The sequence below is a fragment of the Pseudophryne corroboree genome, chromosome 2 (assembly GCF_028390025.1).
Source record: "Pseudophryne corroboree isolate aPseCor3 chromosome 2, aPseCor3.hap2, whole genome shotgun sequence".
In the NCBI taxonomy this organism is placed as follows: domain Eukaryota; kingdom Metazoa; phylum Chordata; class Amphibia; order Anura; family Myobatrachidae; genus Pseudophryne; species Pseudophryne corroboree.
The window spans coordinates 1,018,231,223-1,018,249,108 of NC_086445.1; the positions used below are offsets into that span (position 1 = coordinate 1,018,231,223).

Here is a 17,886-nt window from a genome sequence, read left to right on the forward strand (position 1 = left end):
ACGCTGTCTGCCATAATGTGTAAAAATGGGGACGCTGTCTGCCGTAAGGTGTAAAAGGGGCTCTACCGTGCGGCGTAATTTGAATAATGGAGACTACTGTGCACCGTTATATGAATCGGTATTATTTTGTGGCCACACCCCTTCCCCAAGAAGCCATGCCCTATTTTTTTTGTGCGCGCCTACGGCACGCGCTGCCCCTGTTTTGCATGGAGTGGGGGTGCTCAGATACCGTTTCTTGCACACAGCGCTAAAATGTCTAATTACGGCACTGTTGCTAGGTATCCATTTCCCTGGCCCTGAGCAGGTCCCCCTCTCCAGATCCTCTCCAGGGGTGAGGGGGTGGACTTGGATGGGATGGGGGGGGGGGGGGGGCAAGCCATTTTGTCACACATGGGCCCACCGCTCGCTAGTTCCGCCACTGGTACCCTTGATACTATATTTAGCCTTTGGGTTTTTGAGAACCAAGTGCATTATTTAGCATTAAACTGTAGTTGCCACATTCTTGACCATTTCTCAAGTCTACCTAGGTCATCAACCATTTGTTTTACCCCTCCCAGTGTGTTTACCCTGTTGCATATCTTTGTATCATCTGCAAAAAAGGCATACTTTCCCTTCAATACCATTTGCAATGTCACCAACAAAGATATTAAAGAGAACTGCTCCAAGTACAGGTCCCTGGGGTACTCCACTGGTAACATTTTCCTCCATAGATTGCACTCCATTTACTACAACTGTCTGTTTCCTATCCTGCAAACAGATTCTTATCCATTTAACTGTTTTATAATCCACCCCTATGCTTTCAAGTTTATTTAGCAGTCTGCGATGTGGGACAGTGTCAAATGCCTTACTAAAGTCTAGATATGCTACATCTACAGCTCCCCCTTGATCTATTATTTTCGTCACAGAGTCAAAAAAGTCAATAAGATTTGTATGGCATGATCTCCCACCAGTAAATCCATGCTGTTTTGTATACTGTAAGTTATTTGATTTAAGATATTCCCCAACTCTTTCTGTTAATAGTTTTTCCATTACTTTCCTTACTACTGATGTAAGGCTTACTGGTCTGTAGTTACTTGCTTCTTCCTTGCTACATTTGCTCTTTTCCAGTCCTCTGGAATGGCACCTGTATTTAGTGACTGGTTAAATAATTCTGTTAAAGATGTCACCAGCACATCTTTTAGCTCTTTTAGTATCCTTGGGTGTATCCCATCTGGCCCCACTGGTTTATCCACTTTCAGTTTTGAAAGTTCTGTTAGGACCTTCTCCTCTGTAAATGTACTTTCATCTACCTAATTTTTATGAATGTCCTTGCAACTTAACTGTGACCCCATCCCTTCTCCTTCTGTAGCAAATACTGAGCAAAAATAATTATTTAGGTGATCTGCTATTGCCTTGTCTCCCTCCACCAAATGCTCACTCTCTGTCTTAAGTCTTATTATTCCCCCAATTGATTTTCTCCTTTCACTTATCTACTTAAAAAAAGTTTTGCCCCCTTTATCTACTGACTGGGACATTTTCTCCTCAGCTTCTGCCTTTGCACGTCTGATCACTTTCTTAGCATCCTTCCGTTTGTCAAGATACACCTCTTTGTCGTTATTATTTTGAGTCTGTTTGTATTTCCTAAAAGCCATCTTTTTTGCTTTCACACTAGTTGATATTTCTTTTGGGAACCACATTGGCTTCCTTTTCCTGGTGCTTTTACTAACCCTTTTGATACAAAGATCTGTTGCCCTTAGTACTGCACTTTTCAGTTTTTCCCACCTCTCCTGCACTCCTTCCAAGTTCCTCCAGTCCGCCAATGACTCACTTAAACATCTCTCCATTTTTGCAAAGTCAGCATTTCTGAAATCCAACACCTTTGTTTTTGTGTGACAGGAGTTGGATCCTGTCTTTATACTAAACCATACTGCTTGATGATCACTGGATCCCAGGTGCTCACCCACATATATGTCTGAAGTCCTGTTACCATCTGTAAGAATTAAATCTAATATTGAGTCTTTGCAAGTGGGCTTCCTCACCAATTGCTTGAAAGATGCTCCCTGTAAGGAATTTAGAAATTTGCCACTTGTAGCTGAACTTGCAAAAGACCCATCTCAATTTACATCAGGTAAATTAAAGTCTCCCATGATTATGACTTCTCCCTTTAAAGCCATTTTAGTGATGTCCAACAATACGTTCTGTCCAAATCCTGCCCCTGGCCTGGTGGTCTATAGATCGCTCCAATGCGAATAATGTCCTTCTCCCCGGTTTCTGTGGTGACCCAAAGGGCCTCAAGTTTTGTCTTTAATATTTTGTATTAAAGTAGCATTTATGCTTTTTTAACATACATGGCTACCCCTCCTCCTATTCTTCCCATTCTATCCTTCCTAAATAAATTGTATCCTGGTATAGCTATGTCCCAGTCATGATTCTCATTGCACCATGACTCTGTAATTGCCTCAATATCCATGTTAGCCCTTGTCATTATCCAATTAGCTCTGTAATTTTGTCTCCTAAGCTCCTAGCATTTGTACACTTGTAGCTTTAATATTTTTGTGTGTGCATCTGTTATTAGTAGCCAGGACTAGACAGTACAAAATAAATGAAAAGTTTAAAGCTGAAATTACCTGTTTGTATGATGTTGCTCAGTGTTTGGTATTTGTTTTTTGTACTAATCAGGAATCACAATCTGTCCTTTACACCACGACTACACCTCACTAAATGTAAAGATATAGTACACCTGACCACAAATGGCCAAATGATCAAAGGAGGTAAACACCAGACAGCATGAAATAATAAACTGTTTCACTGAGCAACTTTCCCACACATGCAATGCCAATTACAAGCAAATCATTACATCAAAAAACATACTGTACATGAGTTTGCATAAGAGAGAACTGCAGTGAGCAGATTGGGGATGTCTTCATAGTTTAAAAAGACAGATAACATTGGTACAGGTGAGAATTCAGATGATTTTGGTAAGCTAAAGACATAAATTTGAGTAGTTGCGGATGAAGTGGAAAGGTCTTTCAGCGTTTCTAACCAAGATTTAAGTTATAGGTGCCTGGGTTACTCAGACTGGATTAGTTTGATGTGTAGAGGAATTGGACTCACATTTGTTTGAAAGCTGTCCTTCAGTGGTCCAGATTGTGGGTTGATTGTTGTCCTTCTGTTTACCTTCGGTTTAACGTTGGTGTAACGTTGAGATCATGTTTAAAATTGTAGTCATCCTTTGAATAATGAGGGTCATTCCGACCCGTTCGCACGCAGCGGTTAATCGCTGAGATGCGAACTGTTGCAGAATGCGCATGCGTGGCCGGCGCGGTGTGCGTGCGCGACGTTGCCCGGCGACAGGGGTCGCCAGGTTACGTCGCTGCTACCGACGGGCCAGGAAGGAGGCGTGGATGGGCGGATCCGGACCATTGGAGAGCGTTTTCGGGGAGTGGTGAGTAAAACGAAGGCGTGTCCAGGACAACGGAGGGCGGAGGTGTGACGTCAAAGCTGGGCCCATCATCGCTGGATCCATCGCACAGGGTAAGTATGTCCAGGGCTGCTCTACTTCTGCTTGAGTTTTTTTTTAGCTTAGCAGGGCTGTACAAGCGATCGCAGCCCTGCTAAGCTAAAATACACTCCCCCATAGGCGTGGACTGTTGATCGCAGCAGCAGCTAAAAGTTGCTGGCTGCGATCAACTCTGAATGACCACCAATGTCCTTTGAAGTAATGGCCACAAGCCTATCGGCACAATCCACCTTAATGCTCTTTAAGTAATGGGCCAAGCATGTGAATGAACTGATTACACCCAAACTCCAATGATCCCTCCCCCAGCAATGGCTAGTAATAAAACAAGCTAACATACCAACCAACTGAGATTTATCAGAGTCATGCCCTCATGCCTATACTCAGGAGATAACATTCCAATTTATCAATAGCAACCCATCATGTGCATAAGCAATGTAATACAAAAGCAGATTCCTTATGCCTACAGCAATGCTATAATTCTTATCACCCAATTTGCTAACTAGTATTTCAGTGCAATCAGTAGTGAAAATCTGCAGCTCTCATTTTCAATATACCTAGGCAAGTATATATTCACAAGCAGTCATTTGGGTGAAATGTTCTGCAGGAGGCTAGTAGATGGATTACCTAGGCAAGTATATATTCACACGCCACTTTTGTCCTGGTGACTAGGCCGTGTTTTGTTTACAGCGGCCAGTTTAGAGACTATGGCTGGTGGGGGCGTGTAGTCATGGCCCAAGTAGAGAAAGGGCGTGTCAATGCTAAATGCATCCCAAGATGACCTCCTAATGGGAGCATATGTGCCTGTGTGGAGGGGGATGACAAGGCTTGGTGAAAGTTTAGAGCAGTTGATGATGACGATAGCATCTGGTTGTGTCCAGGGCCATCGAGAAGGAAGATGGGCCTGGCAACTGGGAGCATGGGCCAATTGGGGAGATTGCCTACAAAAGAATAATAAAAAAAAAAAGCATTTTGCAGCACCGTGTGCTGGATAGGTAGACGCCGCACAATGCTCAGCCAGGGTTGGTTGAAAGGGGGGGGGTGGCGAGGGGGTGTCTGATGGGCACAATTGTTCCCCTACCCTGGAGATCACGCAGGGAGTGAAAGCATGGTTGTGCCCTGGTACCATCCCATTCGCCAACCACATCTAAGACGACACATTAGGCAAATATGGTAAAGCCGCGGCAGCACCAGTCTATCAGCAGGATCACAGGGCACTGAACACTCATTTTTTTAAAACATAAAATATGATTCGCGGCTGTTATGCTTATTCCTTGTAGAGTTAAAATTGTATATTTGCATCATGTTCATTTGCATTAACAGGCTCCAAGCGACTTGGGTACGTCTTATCTACGCTTTCCTGACGCTTGCTGTAATGTGCATGAGGTGTGTACAGTGCTTTTGAGCATTCTGTGCCTGGCGCATCCGCTCCTGTTACTTGCAGCGGGAGGGAGACGCAATTTGCAATCATCAGTGACAAAATGCAAAATGCGATCCAACCGCAAAAATTACTAACATGATGCGGGCGCATGCGCAGGGGGATGGAGACGGCAACGACATCGAAATACAGAGACATCTGTAATGGGTATTTCAGCGGGGAGGAATTAATATTGTATGATGATGAGGAGGATGTACACACTGACGGGGATGGCAGTGGCGATGACATCTTGTAGATACTGTAGAGCTGTTGCTTTAAGGCAATTGGTAGCTTGTTTTTTGGGGGCCCAAACAAACCAATCATTTCAGCCACAAGTGTGGCAGCCCTTGTCCCTGAAGTGATTGGTTTGTTAAAGTGTGCATGTCCTGTTTAATATCCAACATAAGGGTGGGAGGGCCCAAGGACAATTCCATCTTTCACCCCCGTTCATTTATCCCACTGCTGTGTGGCAGCGTTTCATAGATATGCTAGAAACTGCCGTCTGTTTGTGGCGCTGCTCTGTCGCCTAGTAGTAAGTAACCAGCCAGCTGGCTGTAGACTTTGCGGGTCATTCCGACCTGTTCGCACGCTGCTGTTTTTCGCAGCGGTGCGAACGGATCAGTTCTGCGCATGCGTGGTAGCCGCAAAGCGCAGGCATGTCGTTGCCCAGCGCCGGCCATCGCTGGGCAACGACAAGAAGAACAAAGTAAGTAATCGCTTCCGCCATCGCAAGAAGATTGACAGGAGGAAGGCGTTTTCTGGGAGTGGTGCGGCGAATGTAGGCGTGTCCAGGCGTTTGCATGGCGGGTGTCTGACGTCAATTCCGGGACCTGACAGGCTGAAGACATCGCAGCGAGTAAGTAACTCCAGAGCTACTCGGAAACTGCACAAAATGTTTTTGCATAGCTCGGCTGCACAAGCGTTCGCAGCCTTGCTATACAAAAAAACCCTCCCCCATAGGCGGCGACTAGTTGATCGCACGGGCAGCAAAAAGTTGCTACGTGCGAGCAACTCAGAATGACCCCCTTTGACCTAAAGTGTCTACAAACAACATTGTGAGCATTACGGTGGTCAAAATTGTCTGCAAATGACTGGAAATTAAAGTTATTGAGGTTAATAATACACTACCCCTCCCACCCCCCCACCCCCATTATGGGGAAAGCTGTAATTCTTTTGAGGTCGGCCATTGGAACTGTCCTGCTTATTTGGAACAGCTGAGAGGTATGGGTATGCTATAGTCCATTCACAATCTAAGTGACCTGAAGCCAACGCAGCTCCTTGTTTCTCCTTCAACAACTGCCACCAAGATGGAAGGCTCAACATGGAACAGAAGGTCAAGCTGGTGGAGACCTAGAGTGGAGGTTCTCAATGAGCTACCCGATGCAATGAACTTTGCCCCCTCATCCATCTCACCTTCCATGACAAGTAGTGATTAGAGATGAGCGGGTTCGGTTTCTCTGAATCCGAACCCGCCCGAACTTCATGTTTTTTCTCACGGGTCCGAGCGACTCGGATCTTCCCGCCTTGCTCGGTTAACCCGAGCGCGCCCGAACGTCATCATGACGCTGTCGGATTCTCGCGAGGCTCGGATTCTATCGCGAGACTCGGATTCTATATAAGGAGCCGCGCGTCGCCGCCATTTTCACACGTGCATTGAGATTGATAGGGAGAGGACGTGGCTGGCGTCCTCTCCATTTAGATTATAAGAGAGAGAGATTTACTGGAGCTTAGGACTAGGAGGAGTACTGTAGAAGTGTAGAGAGTGCAGAGAGTTTACTAGTGAGTGACCACCAGACAGTGCAGTTTATTTAATATATCCGTTCTCTGCCTGAAAAAAGCGATACACACAGTGACTCAGTCACATACCATATCTGTGTGCACTGCTCAGGCTCAGCCCAGTGTGCTGCATCATCTATATATATTATATATCTGTCTGACTGCTCAGCTCACACAGCTTATAATTGTGGGGGAGACTGGGGAGCACTGCAGTGCCAGTTATAGGTTATAGCAGGAGCCAGGAGTACATAATATTATATAGTGAGTGACCACCAGACAGTGCAGTTTATTTAATATATCCGTTCTCTGCCTGAAAAAAGCGATACACACAGTGACTCAGTCACATACCATATCTGTGTGCACTGCTCAGGCTCAGCCCAGTGTGCTGCATCATCTATATATATATTATATATCTGTCTGACTGCTCAGCTCACACAGCTTATAATTGTGGGGGAGACTGGGGAGCAGTGCAGTGCCAGTTATAGGTTATAGCAGGAGCCAGGAGTACATAATATTATATTAAAATTAAACAGTGCACACTTTTGCTGCAGGAGTGCCACTGCCAGTGTGACTGACCAGTGACCTGACCACACTGACCACCAGTATAGTTAGTAGTATACTTATATTGTGATTGCCTGAAAAAGTTAAACACTCGTCGTGTGACTTCACTTGTGTGTTGTTGTTTTTTTTATTCTATAAAAATAAAACTCATTCTGCTGACAGACAGTGTCCAGCAGGTCCGTCATTATATAATATATAATATATACCTGTCCGGCTGCAGTAGTGATATATATATATTTTTTATATCATTTATCATCCAGTCGCAGCAGACACAGTACGGTAGTTCACGGCTGTGGCTACCTCTGTGTCTGCACTCGGCAGGCAGTCCGTCCATAATTGTATACCACCTAACCGTGGTTTTTTTTTCTTCTTTATACATACATACTACTACGACATCTCTTTATCAACCAGTCTATATTAGCAGCAGACACAGTACAGTACGGTAGTTCACGGCTGTGGCTACCTCTGTGTCTGCACTCGGCAGGCAGTCCGTCCATAATTGTATACCACCTAACCGTGGTTTTTTTTTCTTTCTTCTTTATACATACATAGTTACATAGACATCTCTTTATCAACCAGTCTATATTAGCAGCAGACACAGTACAGTACGGTAGTTCACGGCTGTGGCTACCTCTGTGTCTGCACTCGGCAGGCAGTCCGTCCATAATTGTATACCACCTAACCGTGGTTTTTTTTTCTTTCTTCTTTATACATACATAGTTACATAGACATCTCTTTATCAACCAGTCTATATTAGCAGCAGACACAGTACAGTACGGTAGTTCACGGCTGTGGCTACCTCTGTGTCTGCACTCGGCAGGCAGTCCGTCCATAATTGTATACCACCTAACCGTGGTTTTTTTTTCTTTCTTCTTTATACATACATAGTTACATAGACATCTCTTTATCAACCAGTCTATATTAGCAGCAGACACAGTACAGTACGGTAGTTCACGGCTGTGGCTACCTCTGTGTCTGCACTCGGCAGGCAGTCCGTCCATAATTGTATACCACCTAACCGTGGTTTTTTTTTCTTTCTTCTTTATACATACATACTACTACGACATCTCTTTATCAACCAGTCTATATTATTAGCAGCAGACACAGTACAGTACGGTAGTTCACGGCTGTGGCTACCTCTGTGTCTGCACTCGGCAGGCAGTCCGTCCATAATTGTATACCACCTAACCGTGGTTTTTTTTTTCTTTCTTCTTTATACATACATAGTTACATAGACATCTCTTTATCAACCAGTCTATATTAGCAGCAGACACAGTACAGTACGGTAGTTCACAGCTGTGGCTACCTCTGTGTCTGCACTCGGCAGGCAGTCCATAATTGTATACTAGTATCCATCTCCATTGTTTACCTGAGGTGCCTTTTAGTTGTGCCTATTAAAATATGGAGAACAAAAATGTTGAGGTTCCAAAATTAGGGAAAGATCAAGATCCACTTCCACCTCGTGCTGAAGCTGCTGCCACTAGTCATGGCCGAGACGATGAAATGCCAGCAACGTCGTCTGCCAAGGCCGATGCCCAATGTCATAGTACAGAGCATGTCAAATCCAAAACACCAAATATCAGTAAAAAAAGGACTCCAAAACCTAAAATAAAATTGTCGGAGGAGAAGCGTAAACTTGCCAATATGCCATTTACCACACGGAGTGGCAAGGAACGGCTGAGGCCCTGGCCTATGTTCATGGCTAGTGGTTCAGCTTCACATGAGGATGGAAGCACTCAGCCTCTCGCTAGAAAAATGAAAAGACTCAAGCTGGCAAAAGCAGCACAGCAAAGAACTGTGCATTCTTCGAAATCCCAAATCCACAAGGAGAGTCCAATTGTGTCGGTTGCGATGCCTGACCTTCCCAACACTGGACGTGAAGAGCATGCGCCTTCCACCATTTGCACGCCCCCTGCAAGTGCTGGAAGGAGCACCCGCAGTCCAGTTCCTGATAGTCAGATTGAAGATGTCAGTGTTGAAGTACACCAGGATGAGGAGGATATGGGTGTTGCTGGCGCTGGGGAGGAAATTGACCAGGAGGATTCTGATGGTGAGGTGGTTTGTTTAAGTCAGGCACCCGGGGAGACACCTGTTGTCCGTGGGAGGAATATGGCCGTTGACATGCCAGGTGAAAATACCAAAAAAATCAGCTCTTCGGTGTGGAGGTATTTCACCAGAAATGCGGACAACAGGTGTCAAGCCATGTGTTCCCTTTGTCAAGCTGTAATAAGTAGGGGTAAGGACGTTAACCACCTCGGAACATCCTCCCTTATACGTCACCTGCAGCGCATTCATAATAAGTCAGTGACAAGTTCAAAAACTTTGGGTGACAGCGGAAGCAGTCCACTGACCAGTAAATCCCTTCCTCTTGTAACCAAGCTCACGCAAACCACCCCACCAACTCCCTCAGTGTCAATTTCCTCCTTCCCCAGGAATGCCAATAGTCCTGCAGGCCATGTCACTGGCAATTCTGACGATTCCTCTCCTGCCTGGGATTCCTCCGATGCATCCTTGCATGTAACGCCTACTGCTGCTGGCGCTGCTGTTGTTGCTGCTGGGAGTCGATGGTCATCCCAGAGGGGAAGTCGTAAGACCACTTTTACTACTTCCACCAAGCAATTGACTGTCCAACAGTCCTTTGCGAGGAAGATGAAATATCACAGCAGTCATCCTACTGCAAAGCGGATAACTGAGGCCTTGGCATCCTGGGTGGTGAGAAACGTGGTTCCGGTATCCATCATTACTGCAGAGCCAACTAGAGACTTGTTGGAGGTACTGTGTCCCCGGTACCAAATACCATCTAGGTTCCATTTCTCTAGGCAGGCGATACCGAAAATGTACACAGACCTCAGAAAAAGACTCACCAGTGTCCTAAAAAATGCAGCTGTACCCAATGTCCACTTAACCACGGACATGTGGACAAGTGGAGCAGGGCAGGGTCAGGACTATATGACTGTGACAACCCACTGGGTAGATGTATGGACTCCCGCCGCAAGAACAGCAGCGGCGGCACCAGTAGCAGCATCTCGCAAACGCCAACTCTTTCCTAGGCAGGCTACGCTTTGTATCACCGCTTTCCAGAATACGCACACAGCTGAAAACCTCTTACGGCAACTGAGGAAGATCATCGCGGAATGGCTTACCCCAATTGGACTCTCCTGTGGATTTGTGGCATCGGACAACGCCAGCAATATTGTGTGTGCATTAAATATGGGCAAATTCCAGCACGTCCCATGTTTTGCACATACCTTGAATTTGGTGGTGCAGAATTTTTTTAAAAACGACAGGGGCGTGCAAGAGATGCTGTCGGTGGCCAGAAGAATTGCGGGACACTTTCGGCGTACAGGCACCACGTACAGAAGACTGGAGCACCACCAAAAACTACTGAACCTGCCCTGCCATCATCTGAAGCAAGAAGTGGTAACGAGGTGGAATTCAACCCTCTATATGCTTCAGAGGTTGGAGGAGCAGCAAAAGGCCATTCAAGCCTATACAATTGAGCACGATATAGTAGGTGGAATGCACCTGTCTCAAGCGCAGTGGAGAATGATTTCAACGTTGTGCAAGGTTCTGATGCCCTTTGAACTTGCCACACGTGAAGTCAGTTCAGACACTGCCAGCCTGAGTCAGGTCATTCCCCTCATCAGGCTTTTGCAGAAGAAGCTGGAGACATTGAAGGAGGAGCTAACACGGAGCGATTCCGCTAGGCATGTGGGACTTGTGGATGGAGCCCTTAATTCGCTTAACAAGGATTCACGGGTGGTCAATCTGTTGAAATCAGAGCACTACATTTTGGCCACCGTGCTCGATCCTAGATTTAAAGCCTACCTTGGATCTCTCTTTCCGGCAGACACAAGTCTGCTGGGGTTGAAAGACCTGCTGGTGACAAAATTGTCAAGTCAAGCGGAACGCGACCTGTCAACATCTCCTCCTTCACATTCTCCCGCAACTGGGGGTGCGAGGAAAAGGCTCAGAATTCCGAGCCCACCCGCTGGCGGTGATGCAGGGCAGTCTGGAGCGACTGCTGATGCTGACATCTGGTCCGGACTGAAGGACCTGACAACGATTACGGACATGTCGTCTACTGTCACTGCATATGATTCTCTCAACATTGATAGAATGGTGGAGGATTATATGAGTGACCGCATCCAAGTAGGCACGTCACACAGTCCGTACTTATACTGGCAGGAAAAAGAGGCAATTTGGAGGCCCTTGCACAAACTGGCTTTATTCTACCTAAGTTGCCCTCCCACAAGTGTGTACTCCGAAAGAGTGTTTAGTGCCGCCGCTCACCTTGTCAGCAATCGGCGTACGAGGTTACATCCAGAAAATGTGGAGAAGATGATGTTCATTAAAATGAATTATAATCAATTCCTCCGCGGAGACATTGACCAGCAGCAATTGCCTCCACAAAGTACACAGGGAGCTGAGATGGTGGATTCCAGTGGGGACGAATTGATAATCTGTGAGGAGGGGGATGTACACGGTGATATATCGGAGGGTGATGATGAGGTGGACATCTTGCCTCTGTAGAGCCAGTTTGTGCAAGGAGAGATTAATTGCTTCTTTTTTGGGGGGGGTCCAAACCAACCCGTCATATCAGTCACAGTCGTGTGGCAGACCCTGTCACTGAAATGATGGGTTGGTTAAAGTGTGCATGTCCTGTTTTGTTTATACAACATAAGGGTGGGTGGGAGGGCCCAAGGACAATTCCATCTTGCACCTCTTTTTTCTTTTCTTTTTCTTTGCATCATGTGCTGATTGGGGAGGGTTTTTTGGAAGGGACATCCTGCGTGACACTGCAGTGACACTCCTAAATGGGCCCGGTGTATGTGTCGGCCACTAGGGTCGCTAATCTTACTCACACAGTCAGCTACCTCATTGCGCCTCTTTTTTTCTTTGCGTCATGTGCTGTTTGGGGAGGGTTTTTTGGAAGGGACATCCTGCGTGACACTGCAGTGCCACTCCTAGATGGGCCCGGTGTTTGTGTCGGCCACTAGGGTCGCTAATCTTACTCACACAGCTACCTCATTGCGCCTCTTTTTTTCTTTGCGTCATGTGCTGTTTGGGGAGGGTTTTTTGGAAGGGACATCCTGCGTGACACTGCAGTGCCACTCCTAGATGGGCCCGGTGTTTGTGTCGGCCACTAGGGTCGCTAATCTTACTCACACAGCTACCTCATTGCGCCTCTTTTTTTCTTTGCGTCATGTGCTGTTTGGGGAGGGTTTTTTGGAAGGGCCATCCTGCGTGACACTGCAGTGCCACTCCTAGATGGGCCCGGTGTTTGTGTCGGCCACTAGGGTCGCTAATCTTACTCACACAGCTACCTCATTGCGCCTCTTTTTTTCTTTGCGTCATGTGCTGTTTGGGGAGGGTTTTTTGGAAGGGACATCCTGCGTGACACTGCAGTGCCACTCCTAGATGGGCCCGGTGTTTGTGTCGGCCACTAGGGTCGCTTATCTTACTCACACAGCGACCTCGGTGCAAATTTTAGGACTAAAAATAATATTGTGAGGTGTGAGGTATTCAGAATAGACTGAAAATGAGTGTAAATTATGGTTTTTGAGGTTAATAATACTTTGGGATCAAAATGACCCCCAAATTCTATGATTTAAGCTGTTTTTTAGTGTTTTTTGAAAAAAACACCCGAATCCAAAACACACCCGAATCCGACAAAAAAAATTCGGTGAGGTTTTGCCAAAACGCGTTCGAACCCAAAACACGGCCGCGGAACCGAACCCAAAACCAAAACACAAAACCCGAAAAATTTCAGGCGCTCATCTCTAGTAGTGATGAGCGGGTTCGGTTTCTCGGAAACCGAACCCCCCCGAACTTCACCCATTTTACACGGGTCCAGAGGCAGGTTCGAACCTTCCCGCCTTGCTCGGCTAACCCGAGCGCGCCCGAACGTCATCGTCCCGCTGTCGGATTCTCGCGAGATTCGGATTCTATATAAGCAGCCGCGCGTCGCCGCCATTTTCACTCGTGCATTGGAGATGATAGGGAGAGGACGTGGCTGGCGTCCTCTCCGTTTATTGTTGAACTTGATTGCTTTATTGCTTAATTGTGGGGAGGACTGGGGAGCAGCTGTTAGGAGGAGTACAGTGCAGAGTTTTGCTGATCAGTGACCACCAGTTTTATCCGTTCTCTGCCTGAAAAAAACGCTCCATATCTGTGCTCAGTGTGCTGCATAATATATCTGTGCTCACACTGCTTAATTGTGGGAACTGGGGAGCAGCTGTATTATATAGCAGGAGTACAGTGCAGAGTTTTGCTGACAGTGACCACCAGTATACGTTGTCTGCCTGAAAAACACTCCATATCTGTGCTCAGTGTGCTGCTTTATTGTGGGGACTGGGGACCACCAGTATAATTAATATTATATAGGAGGAGTACAGTGCAGAGTTTTGCTGACCAGTGACCACCAGTATACTATATATAGCAGTACGATACGGAAGGCCACTGCTGTACCTACCTCTGTGTCGTCCTTAAGTATACTATCCATCTACATTCTATACCTGTGGTGCATTTTAGTTTTGCAGTTTGCTGACACAGTGACCACCAGTATATATAGCAGTACGATACGGAAGGCCACTGCTGTACCTACCTCTGTGTCGTCCTTAAGTATACTATCCATCTACATTCTATACCTGTGGTGCATTTTAGTTTTGCAGTTTGCTGACACAGTGACCACCAGTATACTATATATAGCAGTACGATACGGAAGGCCACTGCTGTGCCTACCTCTGTGTCGTCATTAAGTATACTATCCATCTACATTCTATACCTGTGGTGCATTTTAGTTTTGCAGTTTGCTGACACAGTGACCACCAGTATACTATATATAGCAGTACGATAAGGAAGGCCACTGCTGTGCCTACCTCTGTGTCGTCATTAAGTATACTATCCATCTACATTCTATACCTGTGGTGCATTTTAGTTTTGCAGTTTGCTGACACAGTGACCACCAGTATACTATATATAGCAGTACGGTACGGAAGGCCACTGCTGTACCTACCTCTGTGTCGTCATTAAGTATACTATCCATCTACATTCTATACCTGTGGTGCATTTTAGTTTTGCAGTTTGCTGACACAGTGACAACCAGTATACTATATATAGCAGTACGATACGGAAGGCCACTGCTGTGCCTACCTCTGTGTCGTCATTAAGTATACTATCCATCTACATTCTATACCTGTAGTGCATTTTAGTTTTGCAGTTTGCTGACACAGTGACCACCAGTATACTATATATAGCAGTACGATACGGAAGGCCACTGCTGTGCCTACCTCTGTGTCGTCATTAAGTATACTATCCATCTACATTCTATACCTGTGGTGCATTTTAGTTTTGCAGTTTGCTGACACAGTGACCACCAGTATATATAGCAGTACGGTACGGAAGGCCACTGCTGTGCCTACCTCTGTGTCGTCATTAAGTATACTATCCATCTACATTCTATACCTGTGGTGCATTTTAGTTTTGCAGTTTGCTGACACAGTGACCACCATTATACTATATATAGCAGTACGATACGGAAGGCCACTGCTGTGCCTACCTCTGTGTCGTCATTAAGTATACTATCCATCTACATTCTATACCTGTGGTGCATTTTAGTTTTGCAGTTTGCTGACACAGTGACCACCAGTATACTATATATAGCAGTATGATACGGAAGGCCACTGCTGTGCCTACCTCTGTGTCGTCATTAAGTAAACTATCCATCTACATTCTATACCTGTGGTGCATTTTAGTTTTGCAGTTTGCTGACACAGTGACCACCAGTATACTATATATAGCAGTACGATACAGAAGGCCACTGCTGTGCCTACCTCTGTGTCGTCATTAAGTATACTATCCATCTACATTCTATACCTGTGGTGCATTTTAGTTTTGCAGTTTGCTGACACAGTGACCACCAGTATACTATATATAGCAGTACGATACGGAAGGCCACTGCTGTACCTACCTCTGTGTCTTCATTAAGTATACTATCCATCTACATTCTATACCTGTGGTGCATTTTAGTTTTGCAGTTTGCTGACACAGTGACCACCAGTATATATAGCAGTACGGTACGGAAGGCCACTGCTGTACCTACCTCTGTGTCGTCAAGTATACTATCCATCCATACCTGTGGTGCATTTCAGTTTTGCACAGTTTGCTGACCACCAGTATATAATATATAGCATTATGGTACAGTAGGCCACTGCTCTACCTACCTCTGTGTCGTCAAGTATACTAGCTTAGTCACACAGTGACCTTGGTGCGCCTCTTTTTTTCTTTGCATCATGTGCTGTTTGGGGACAATTTTTTTGAAGTGCCATCCTGTCTGACACTGCAGTGCCACTCCTAGATGGGCCAGGTGTTCGTGTCGGCCACTTGTGTCGCTTAGCTTAGTCACACAGCGACCTTGGTGCGCCTCTTTTTTTCTTTGCATCATGTGCTGTTTGGGGACTATTTTTTTGAAGTGCCATCCTGTCTGACACTGCAGTGCCACTCCTAGATGGGCCAGGTGTTTGTGTCGGCCACTTGTGTCGCTTATCTTAGTCACACAGCGACCTTGGTGCGCCTCTTTTTTTCTTTACATCATGTGCTGTTTGGGGACTATTTTTTTGAAGTGCCATCCTGTCTAACACTGCAGTGCCACTCCTAGATGGGCCAGGTGTTTGTGTCGGCCACTTGTGTCTCTTATCTTAGTCACACAGCGACCTTGGTGCGCGTCTTTTTTTCTTTGTATCATGTGCTGTTTGGGGACAATTTTTTTGAAGTGCCATCCTGTCTGACACTGCAGTGCCACTCCTAGATGGGCCAGGTGTTTGTGTCGGCCACTTGTGTCGCTTAGCTTAGCCATCCAGCGACCTCGGTGCAAATTTTAGGACTAAAAATAATATTGTGAGGTGTGAGGTGTTCAGAATAGACTGGAAATGAGTGGAAATTATGGTTATTGTGGTTAATAATACTATGGGATCAAAATGACCCCCAAATTCTATGATTTAAGCTGTTTTTTAGGGTTTTTTGAAAAAAACACCCGAATCCGACAAATAATTTTCGGTGAGGTTTTGCCAAAACGCGTCCGAATCCAAAACACGGCCGCGGAACCGAATCCAAAACCAAAACACAAAACCCGAAAAATGTCCGGGGCACATCACTAATGACAAGGCGGTGCAACCAGTGCAAACAAAAGAATAGGACAGCTTAGACAATACACACTATAAATGGTCTATTTATGACAGACTGAAGGGGTGTTTTGCCACAATACAGATTATGCCATTAATAAAAATAATTACCGAGTACTGTACAAATACCGGATGTACAGTAATAGGGTTATTTCAGATTTCTGCCTAAATATTGCATGGAAAGTCCATCCGATACTCAGTTCATTCGACTTATACGCCTGTTCAACTACTTTGTCCTGTTTAAGGAAACTGCCATCATAGAAGGTTTGGGGTTAGAATTACTGTAAAACAATTGGAGACTGTAAAACAATTGGAGGCAAATGGAAAGAAATCCAAAAAGTTGCTAATTGTCTACTTTCTTTCTTTATTTTTGTGTTTTAAGTGTAAGTAAAAATCATCTTTTTTTTGTTTGTTTCTTTTAGATATTTTTGGATGAACGCGGGCGCTAGTCTGTCCTTTTCTGGTTACAGTAGTTTCAACAGAGTTGCTGACTGTATGGGAACCGACCGCATGGGCACAAAAAGTGAAAGTCACAAAAACTCTTCCCAATAAAGGGGCTGCTGAAGAGTCTCTGTGTTGCAATATCTGTGCGGGCCCCCCTTTCACCGGTGCAGTTGCCATAGTAGACTTTACCATAGTGCTAGAGTGGATTGCACATGCCCAGGTCGCTCGGAAAACATGGTATCTGCGCCATGTTCCCATGATTTAATGGTGAAGAAAACTTCACCATTAAATCATGTCTAGCCGTGTGCAATGTGCAGCCAACAGGACCTGTAGAAACCATCGCTCTACAGCCGCCATAATGAATAGGCAGTAGTAGCCAGCACTTATACTTGTGGCTGGGGGTCAATGAGGGGACTCCAGTACAACGCGCCGCAGGCCACCGATGAAAGTACAAGTTGGTATGAGGTCGCTGGACCCAATACGTTGAATCCCCATACCCGCTTTCTTCAAGCAATATAAAACAATGGTAACAACCAGATTTTTTATACCAGTGGGAGAGGGGCATCTGGGCATTTTGATAAATAAGCGGTAGAAGATAAAACACTGAATCAGTTTTTTATGTACCTCCTTCTTCCGTGGCGCCCCAGCCTGAAATCCAGCAGATTTTACCCTCTGGGAAATGCTCTCCATAATTGGGAAGACAGATCGGTTGTATTAAGTCTGGTAATAAATGAAAGAGTTCTGTTTAGCAGAATATTTATCTCATTCTAGTGCATATACTGTATGTCATCAGCAACTGTGGAAACCTTTGTTTTGTACAGTATTATCATAGTCTACAGACAAATCAGGCAGATTTACTCAGCAAGACACTAATTTGTAGAACTGTCAGTGGGATGACAATACAGATAAAATACAACCTAAAATATTCCAGAAAAGCAATTTGAAACAAACTTTTCACTGCACTACACATACTGGCCACAAGATGGCGATCTGTGACTGAATGGCCGGGC

The 17,886-nt window shown here is 45.5% G+C and overlaps 1 protein-coding gene across 3 annotated transcripts in view; it reads right to left on the reverse strand.

The window, feature by feature from the left end:
• The window catches only part of TMPRSS3 (transmembrane serine protease 3), a 107,774-nt gene that overhangs the window by 28,984 nt on the left and 60,904 nt on the right, over window positions 1-17,886 (reverse strand). For all 3 annotated transcript variants that reach the window (XM_063950524.1, XM_063950523.1, XM_063950522.1), the window contains exon 10: window positions 17,501-17,596. In XM_063950524.1, coding sequence (XP_063806594.1) covers window positions 17,501-17,596 — 96 coding nt within the window. The remainder of the gene's footprint in view (window positions 1-17,500; window positions 17,597-17,886) is intronic.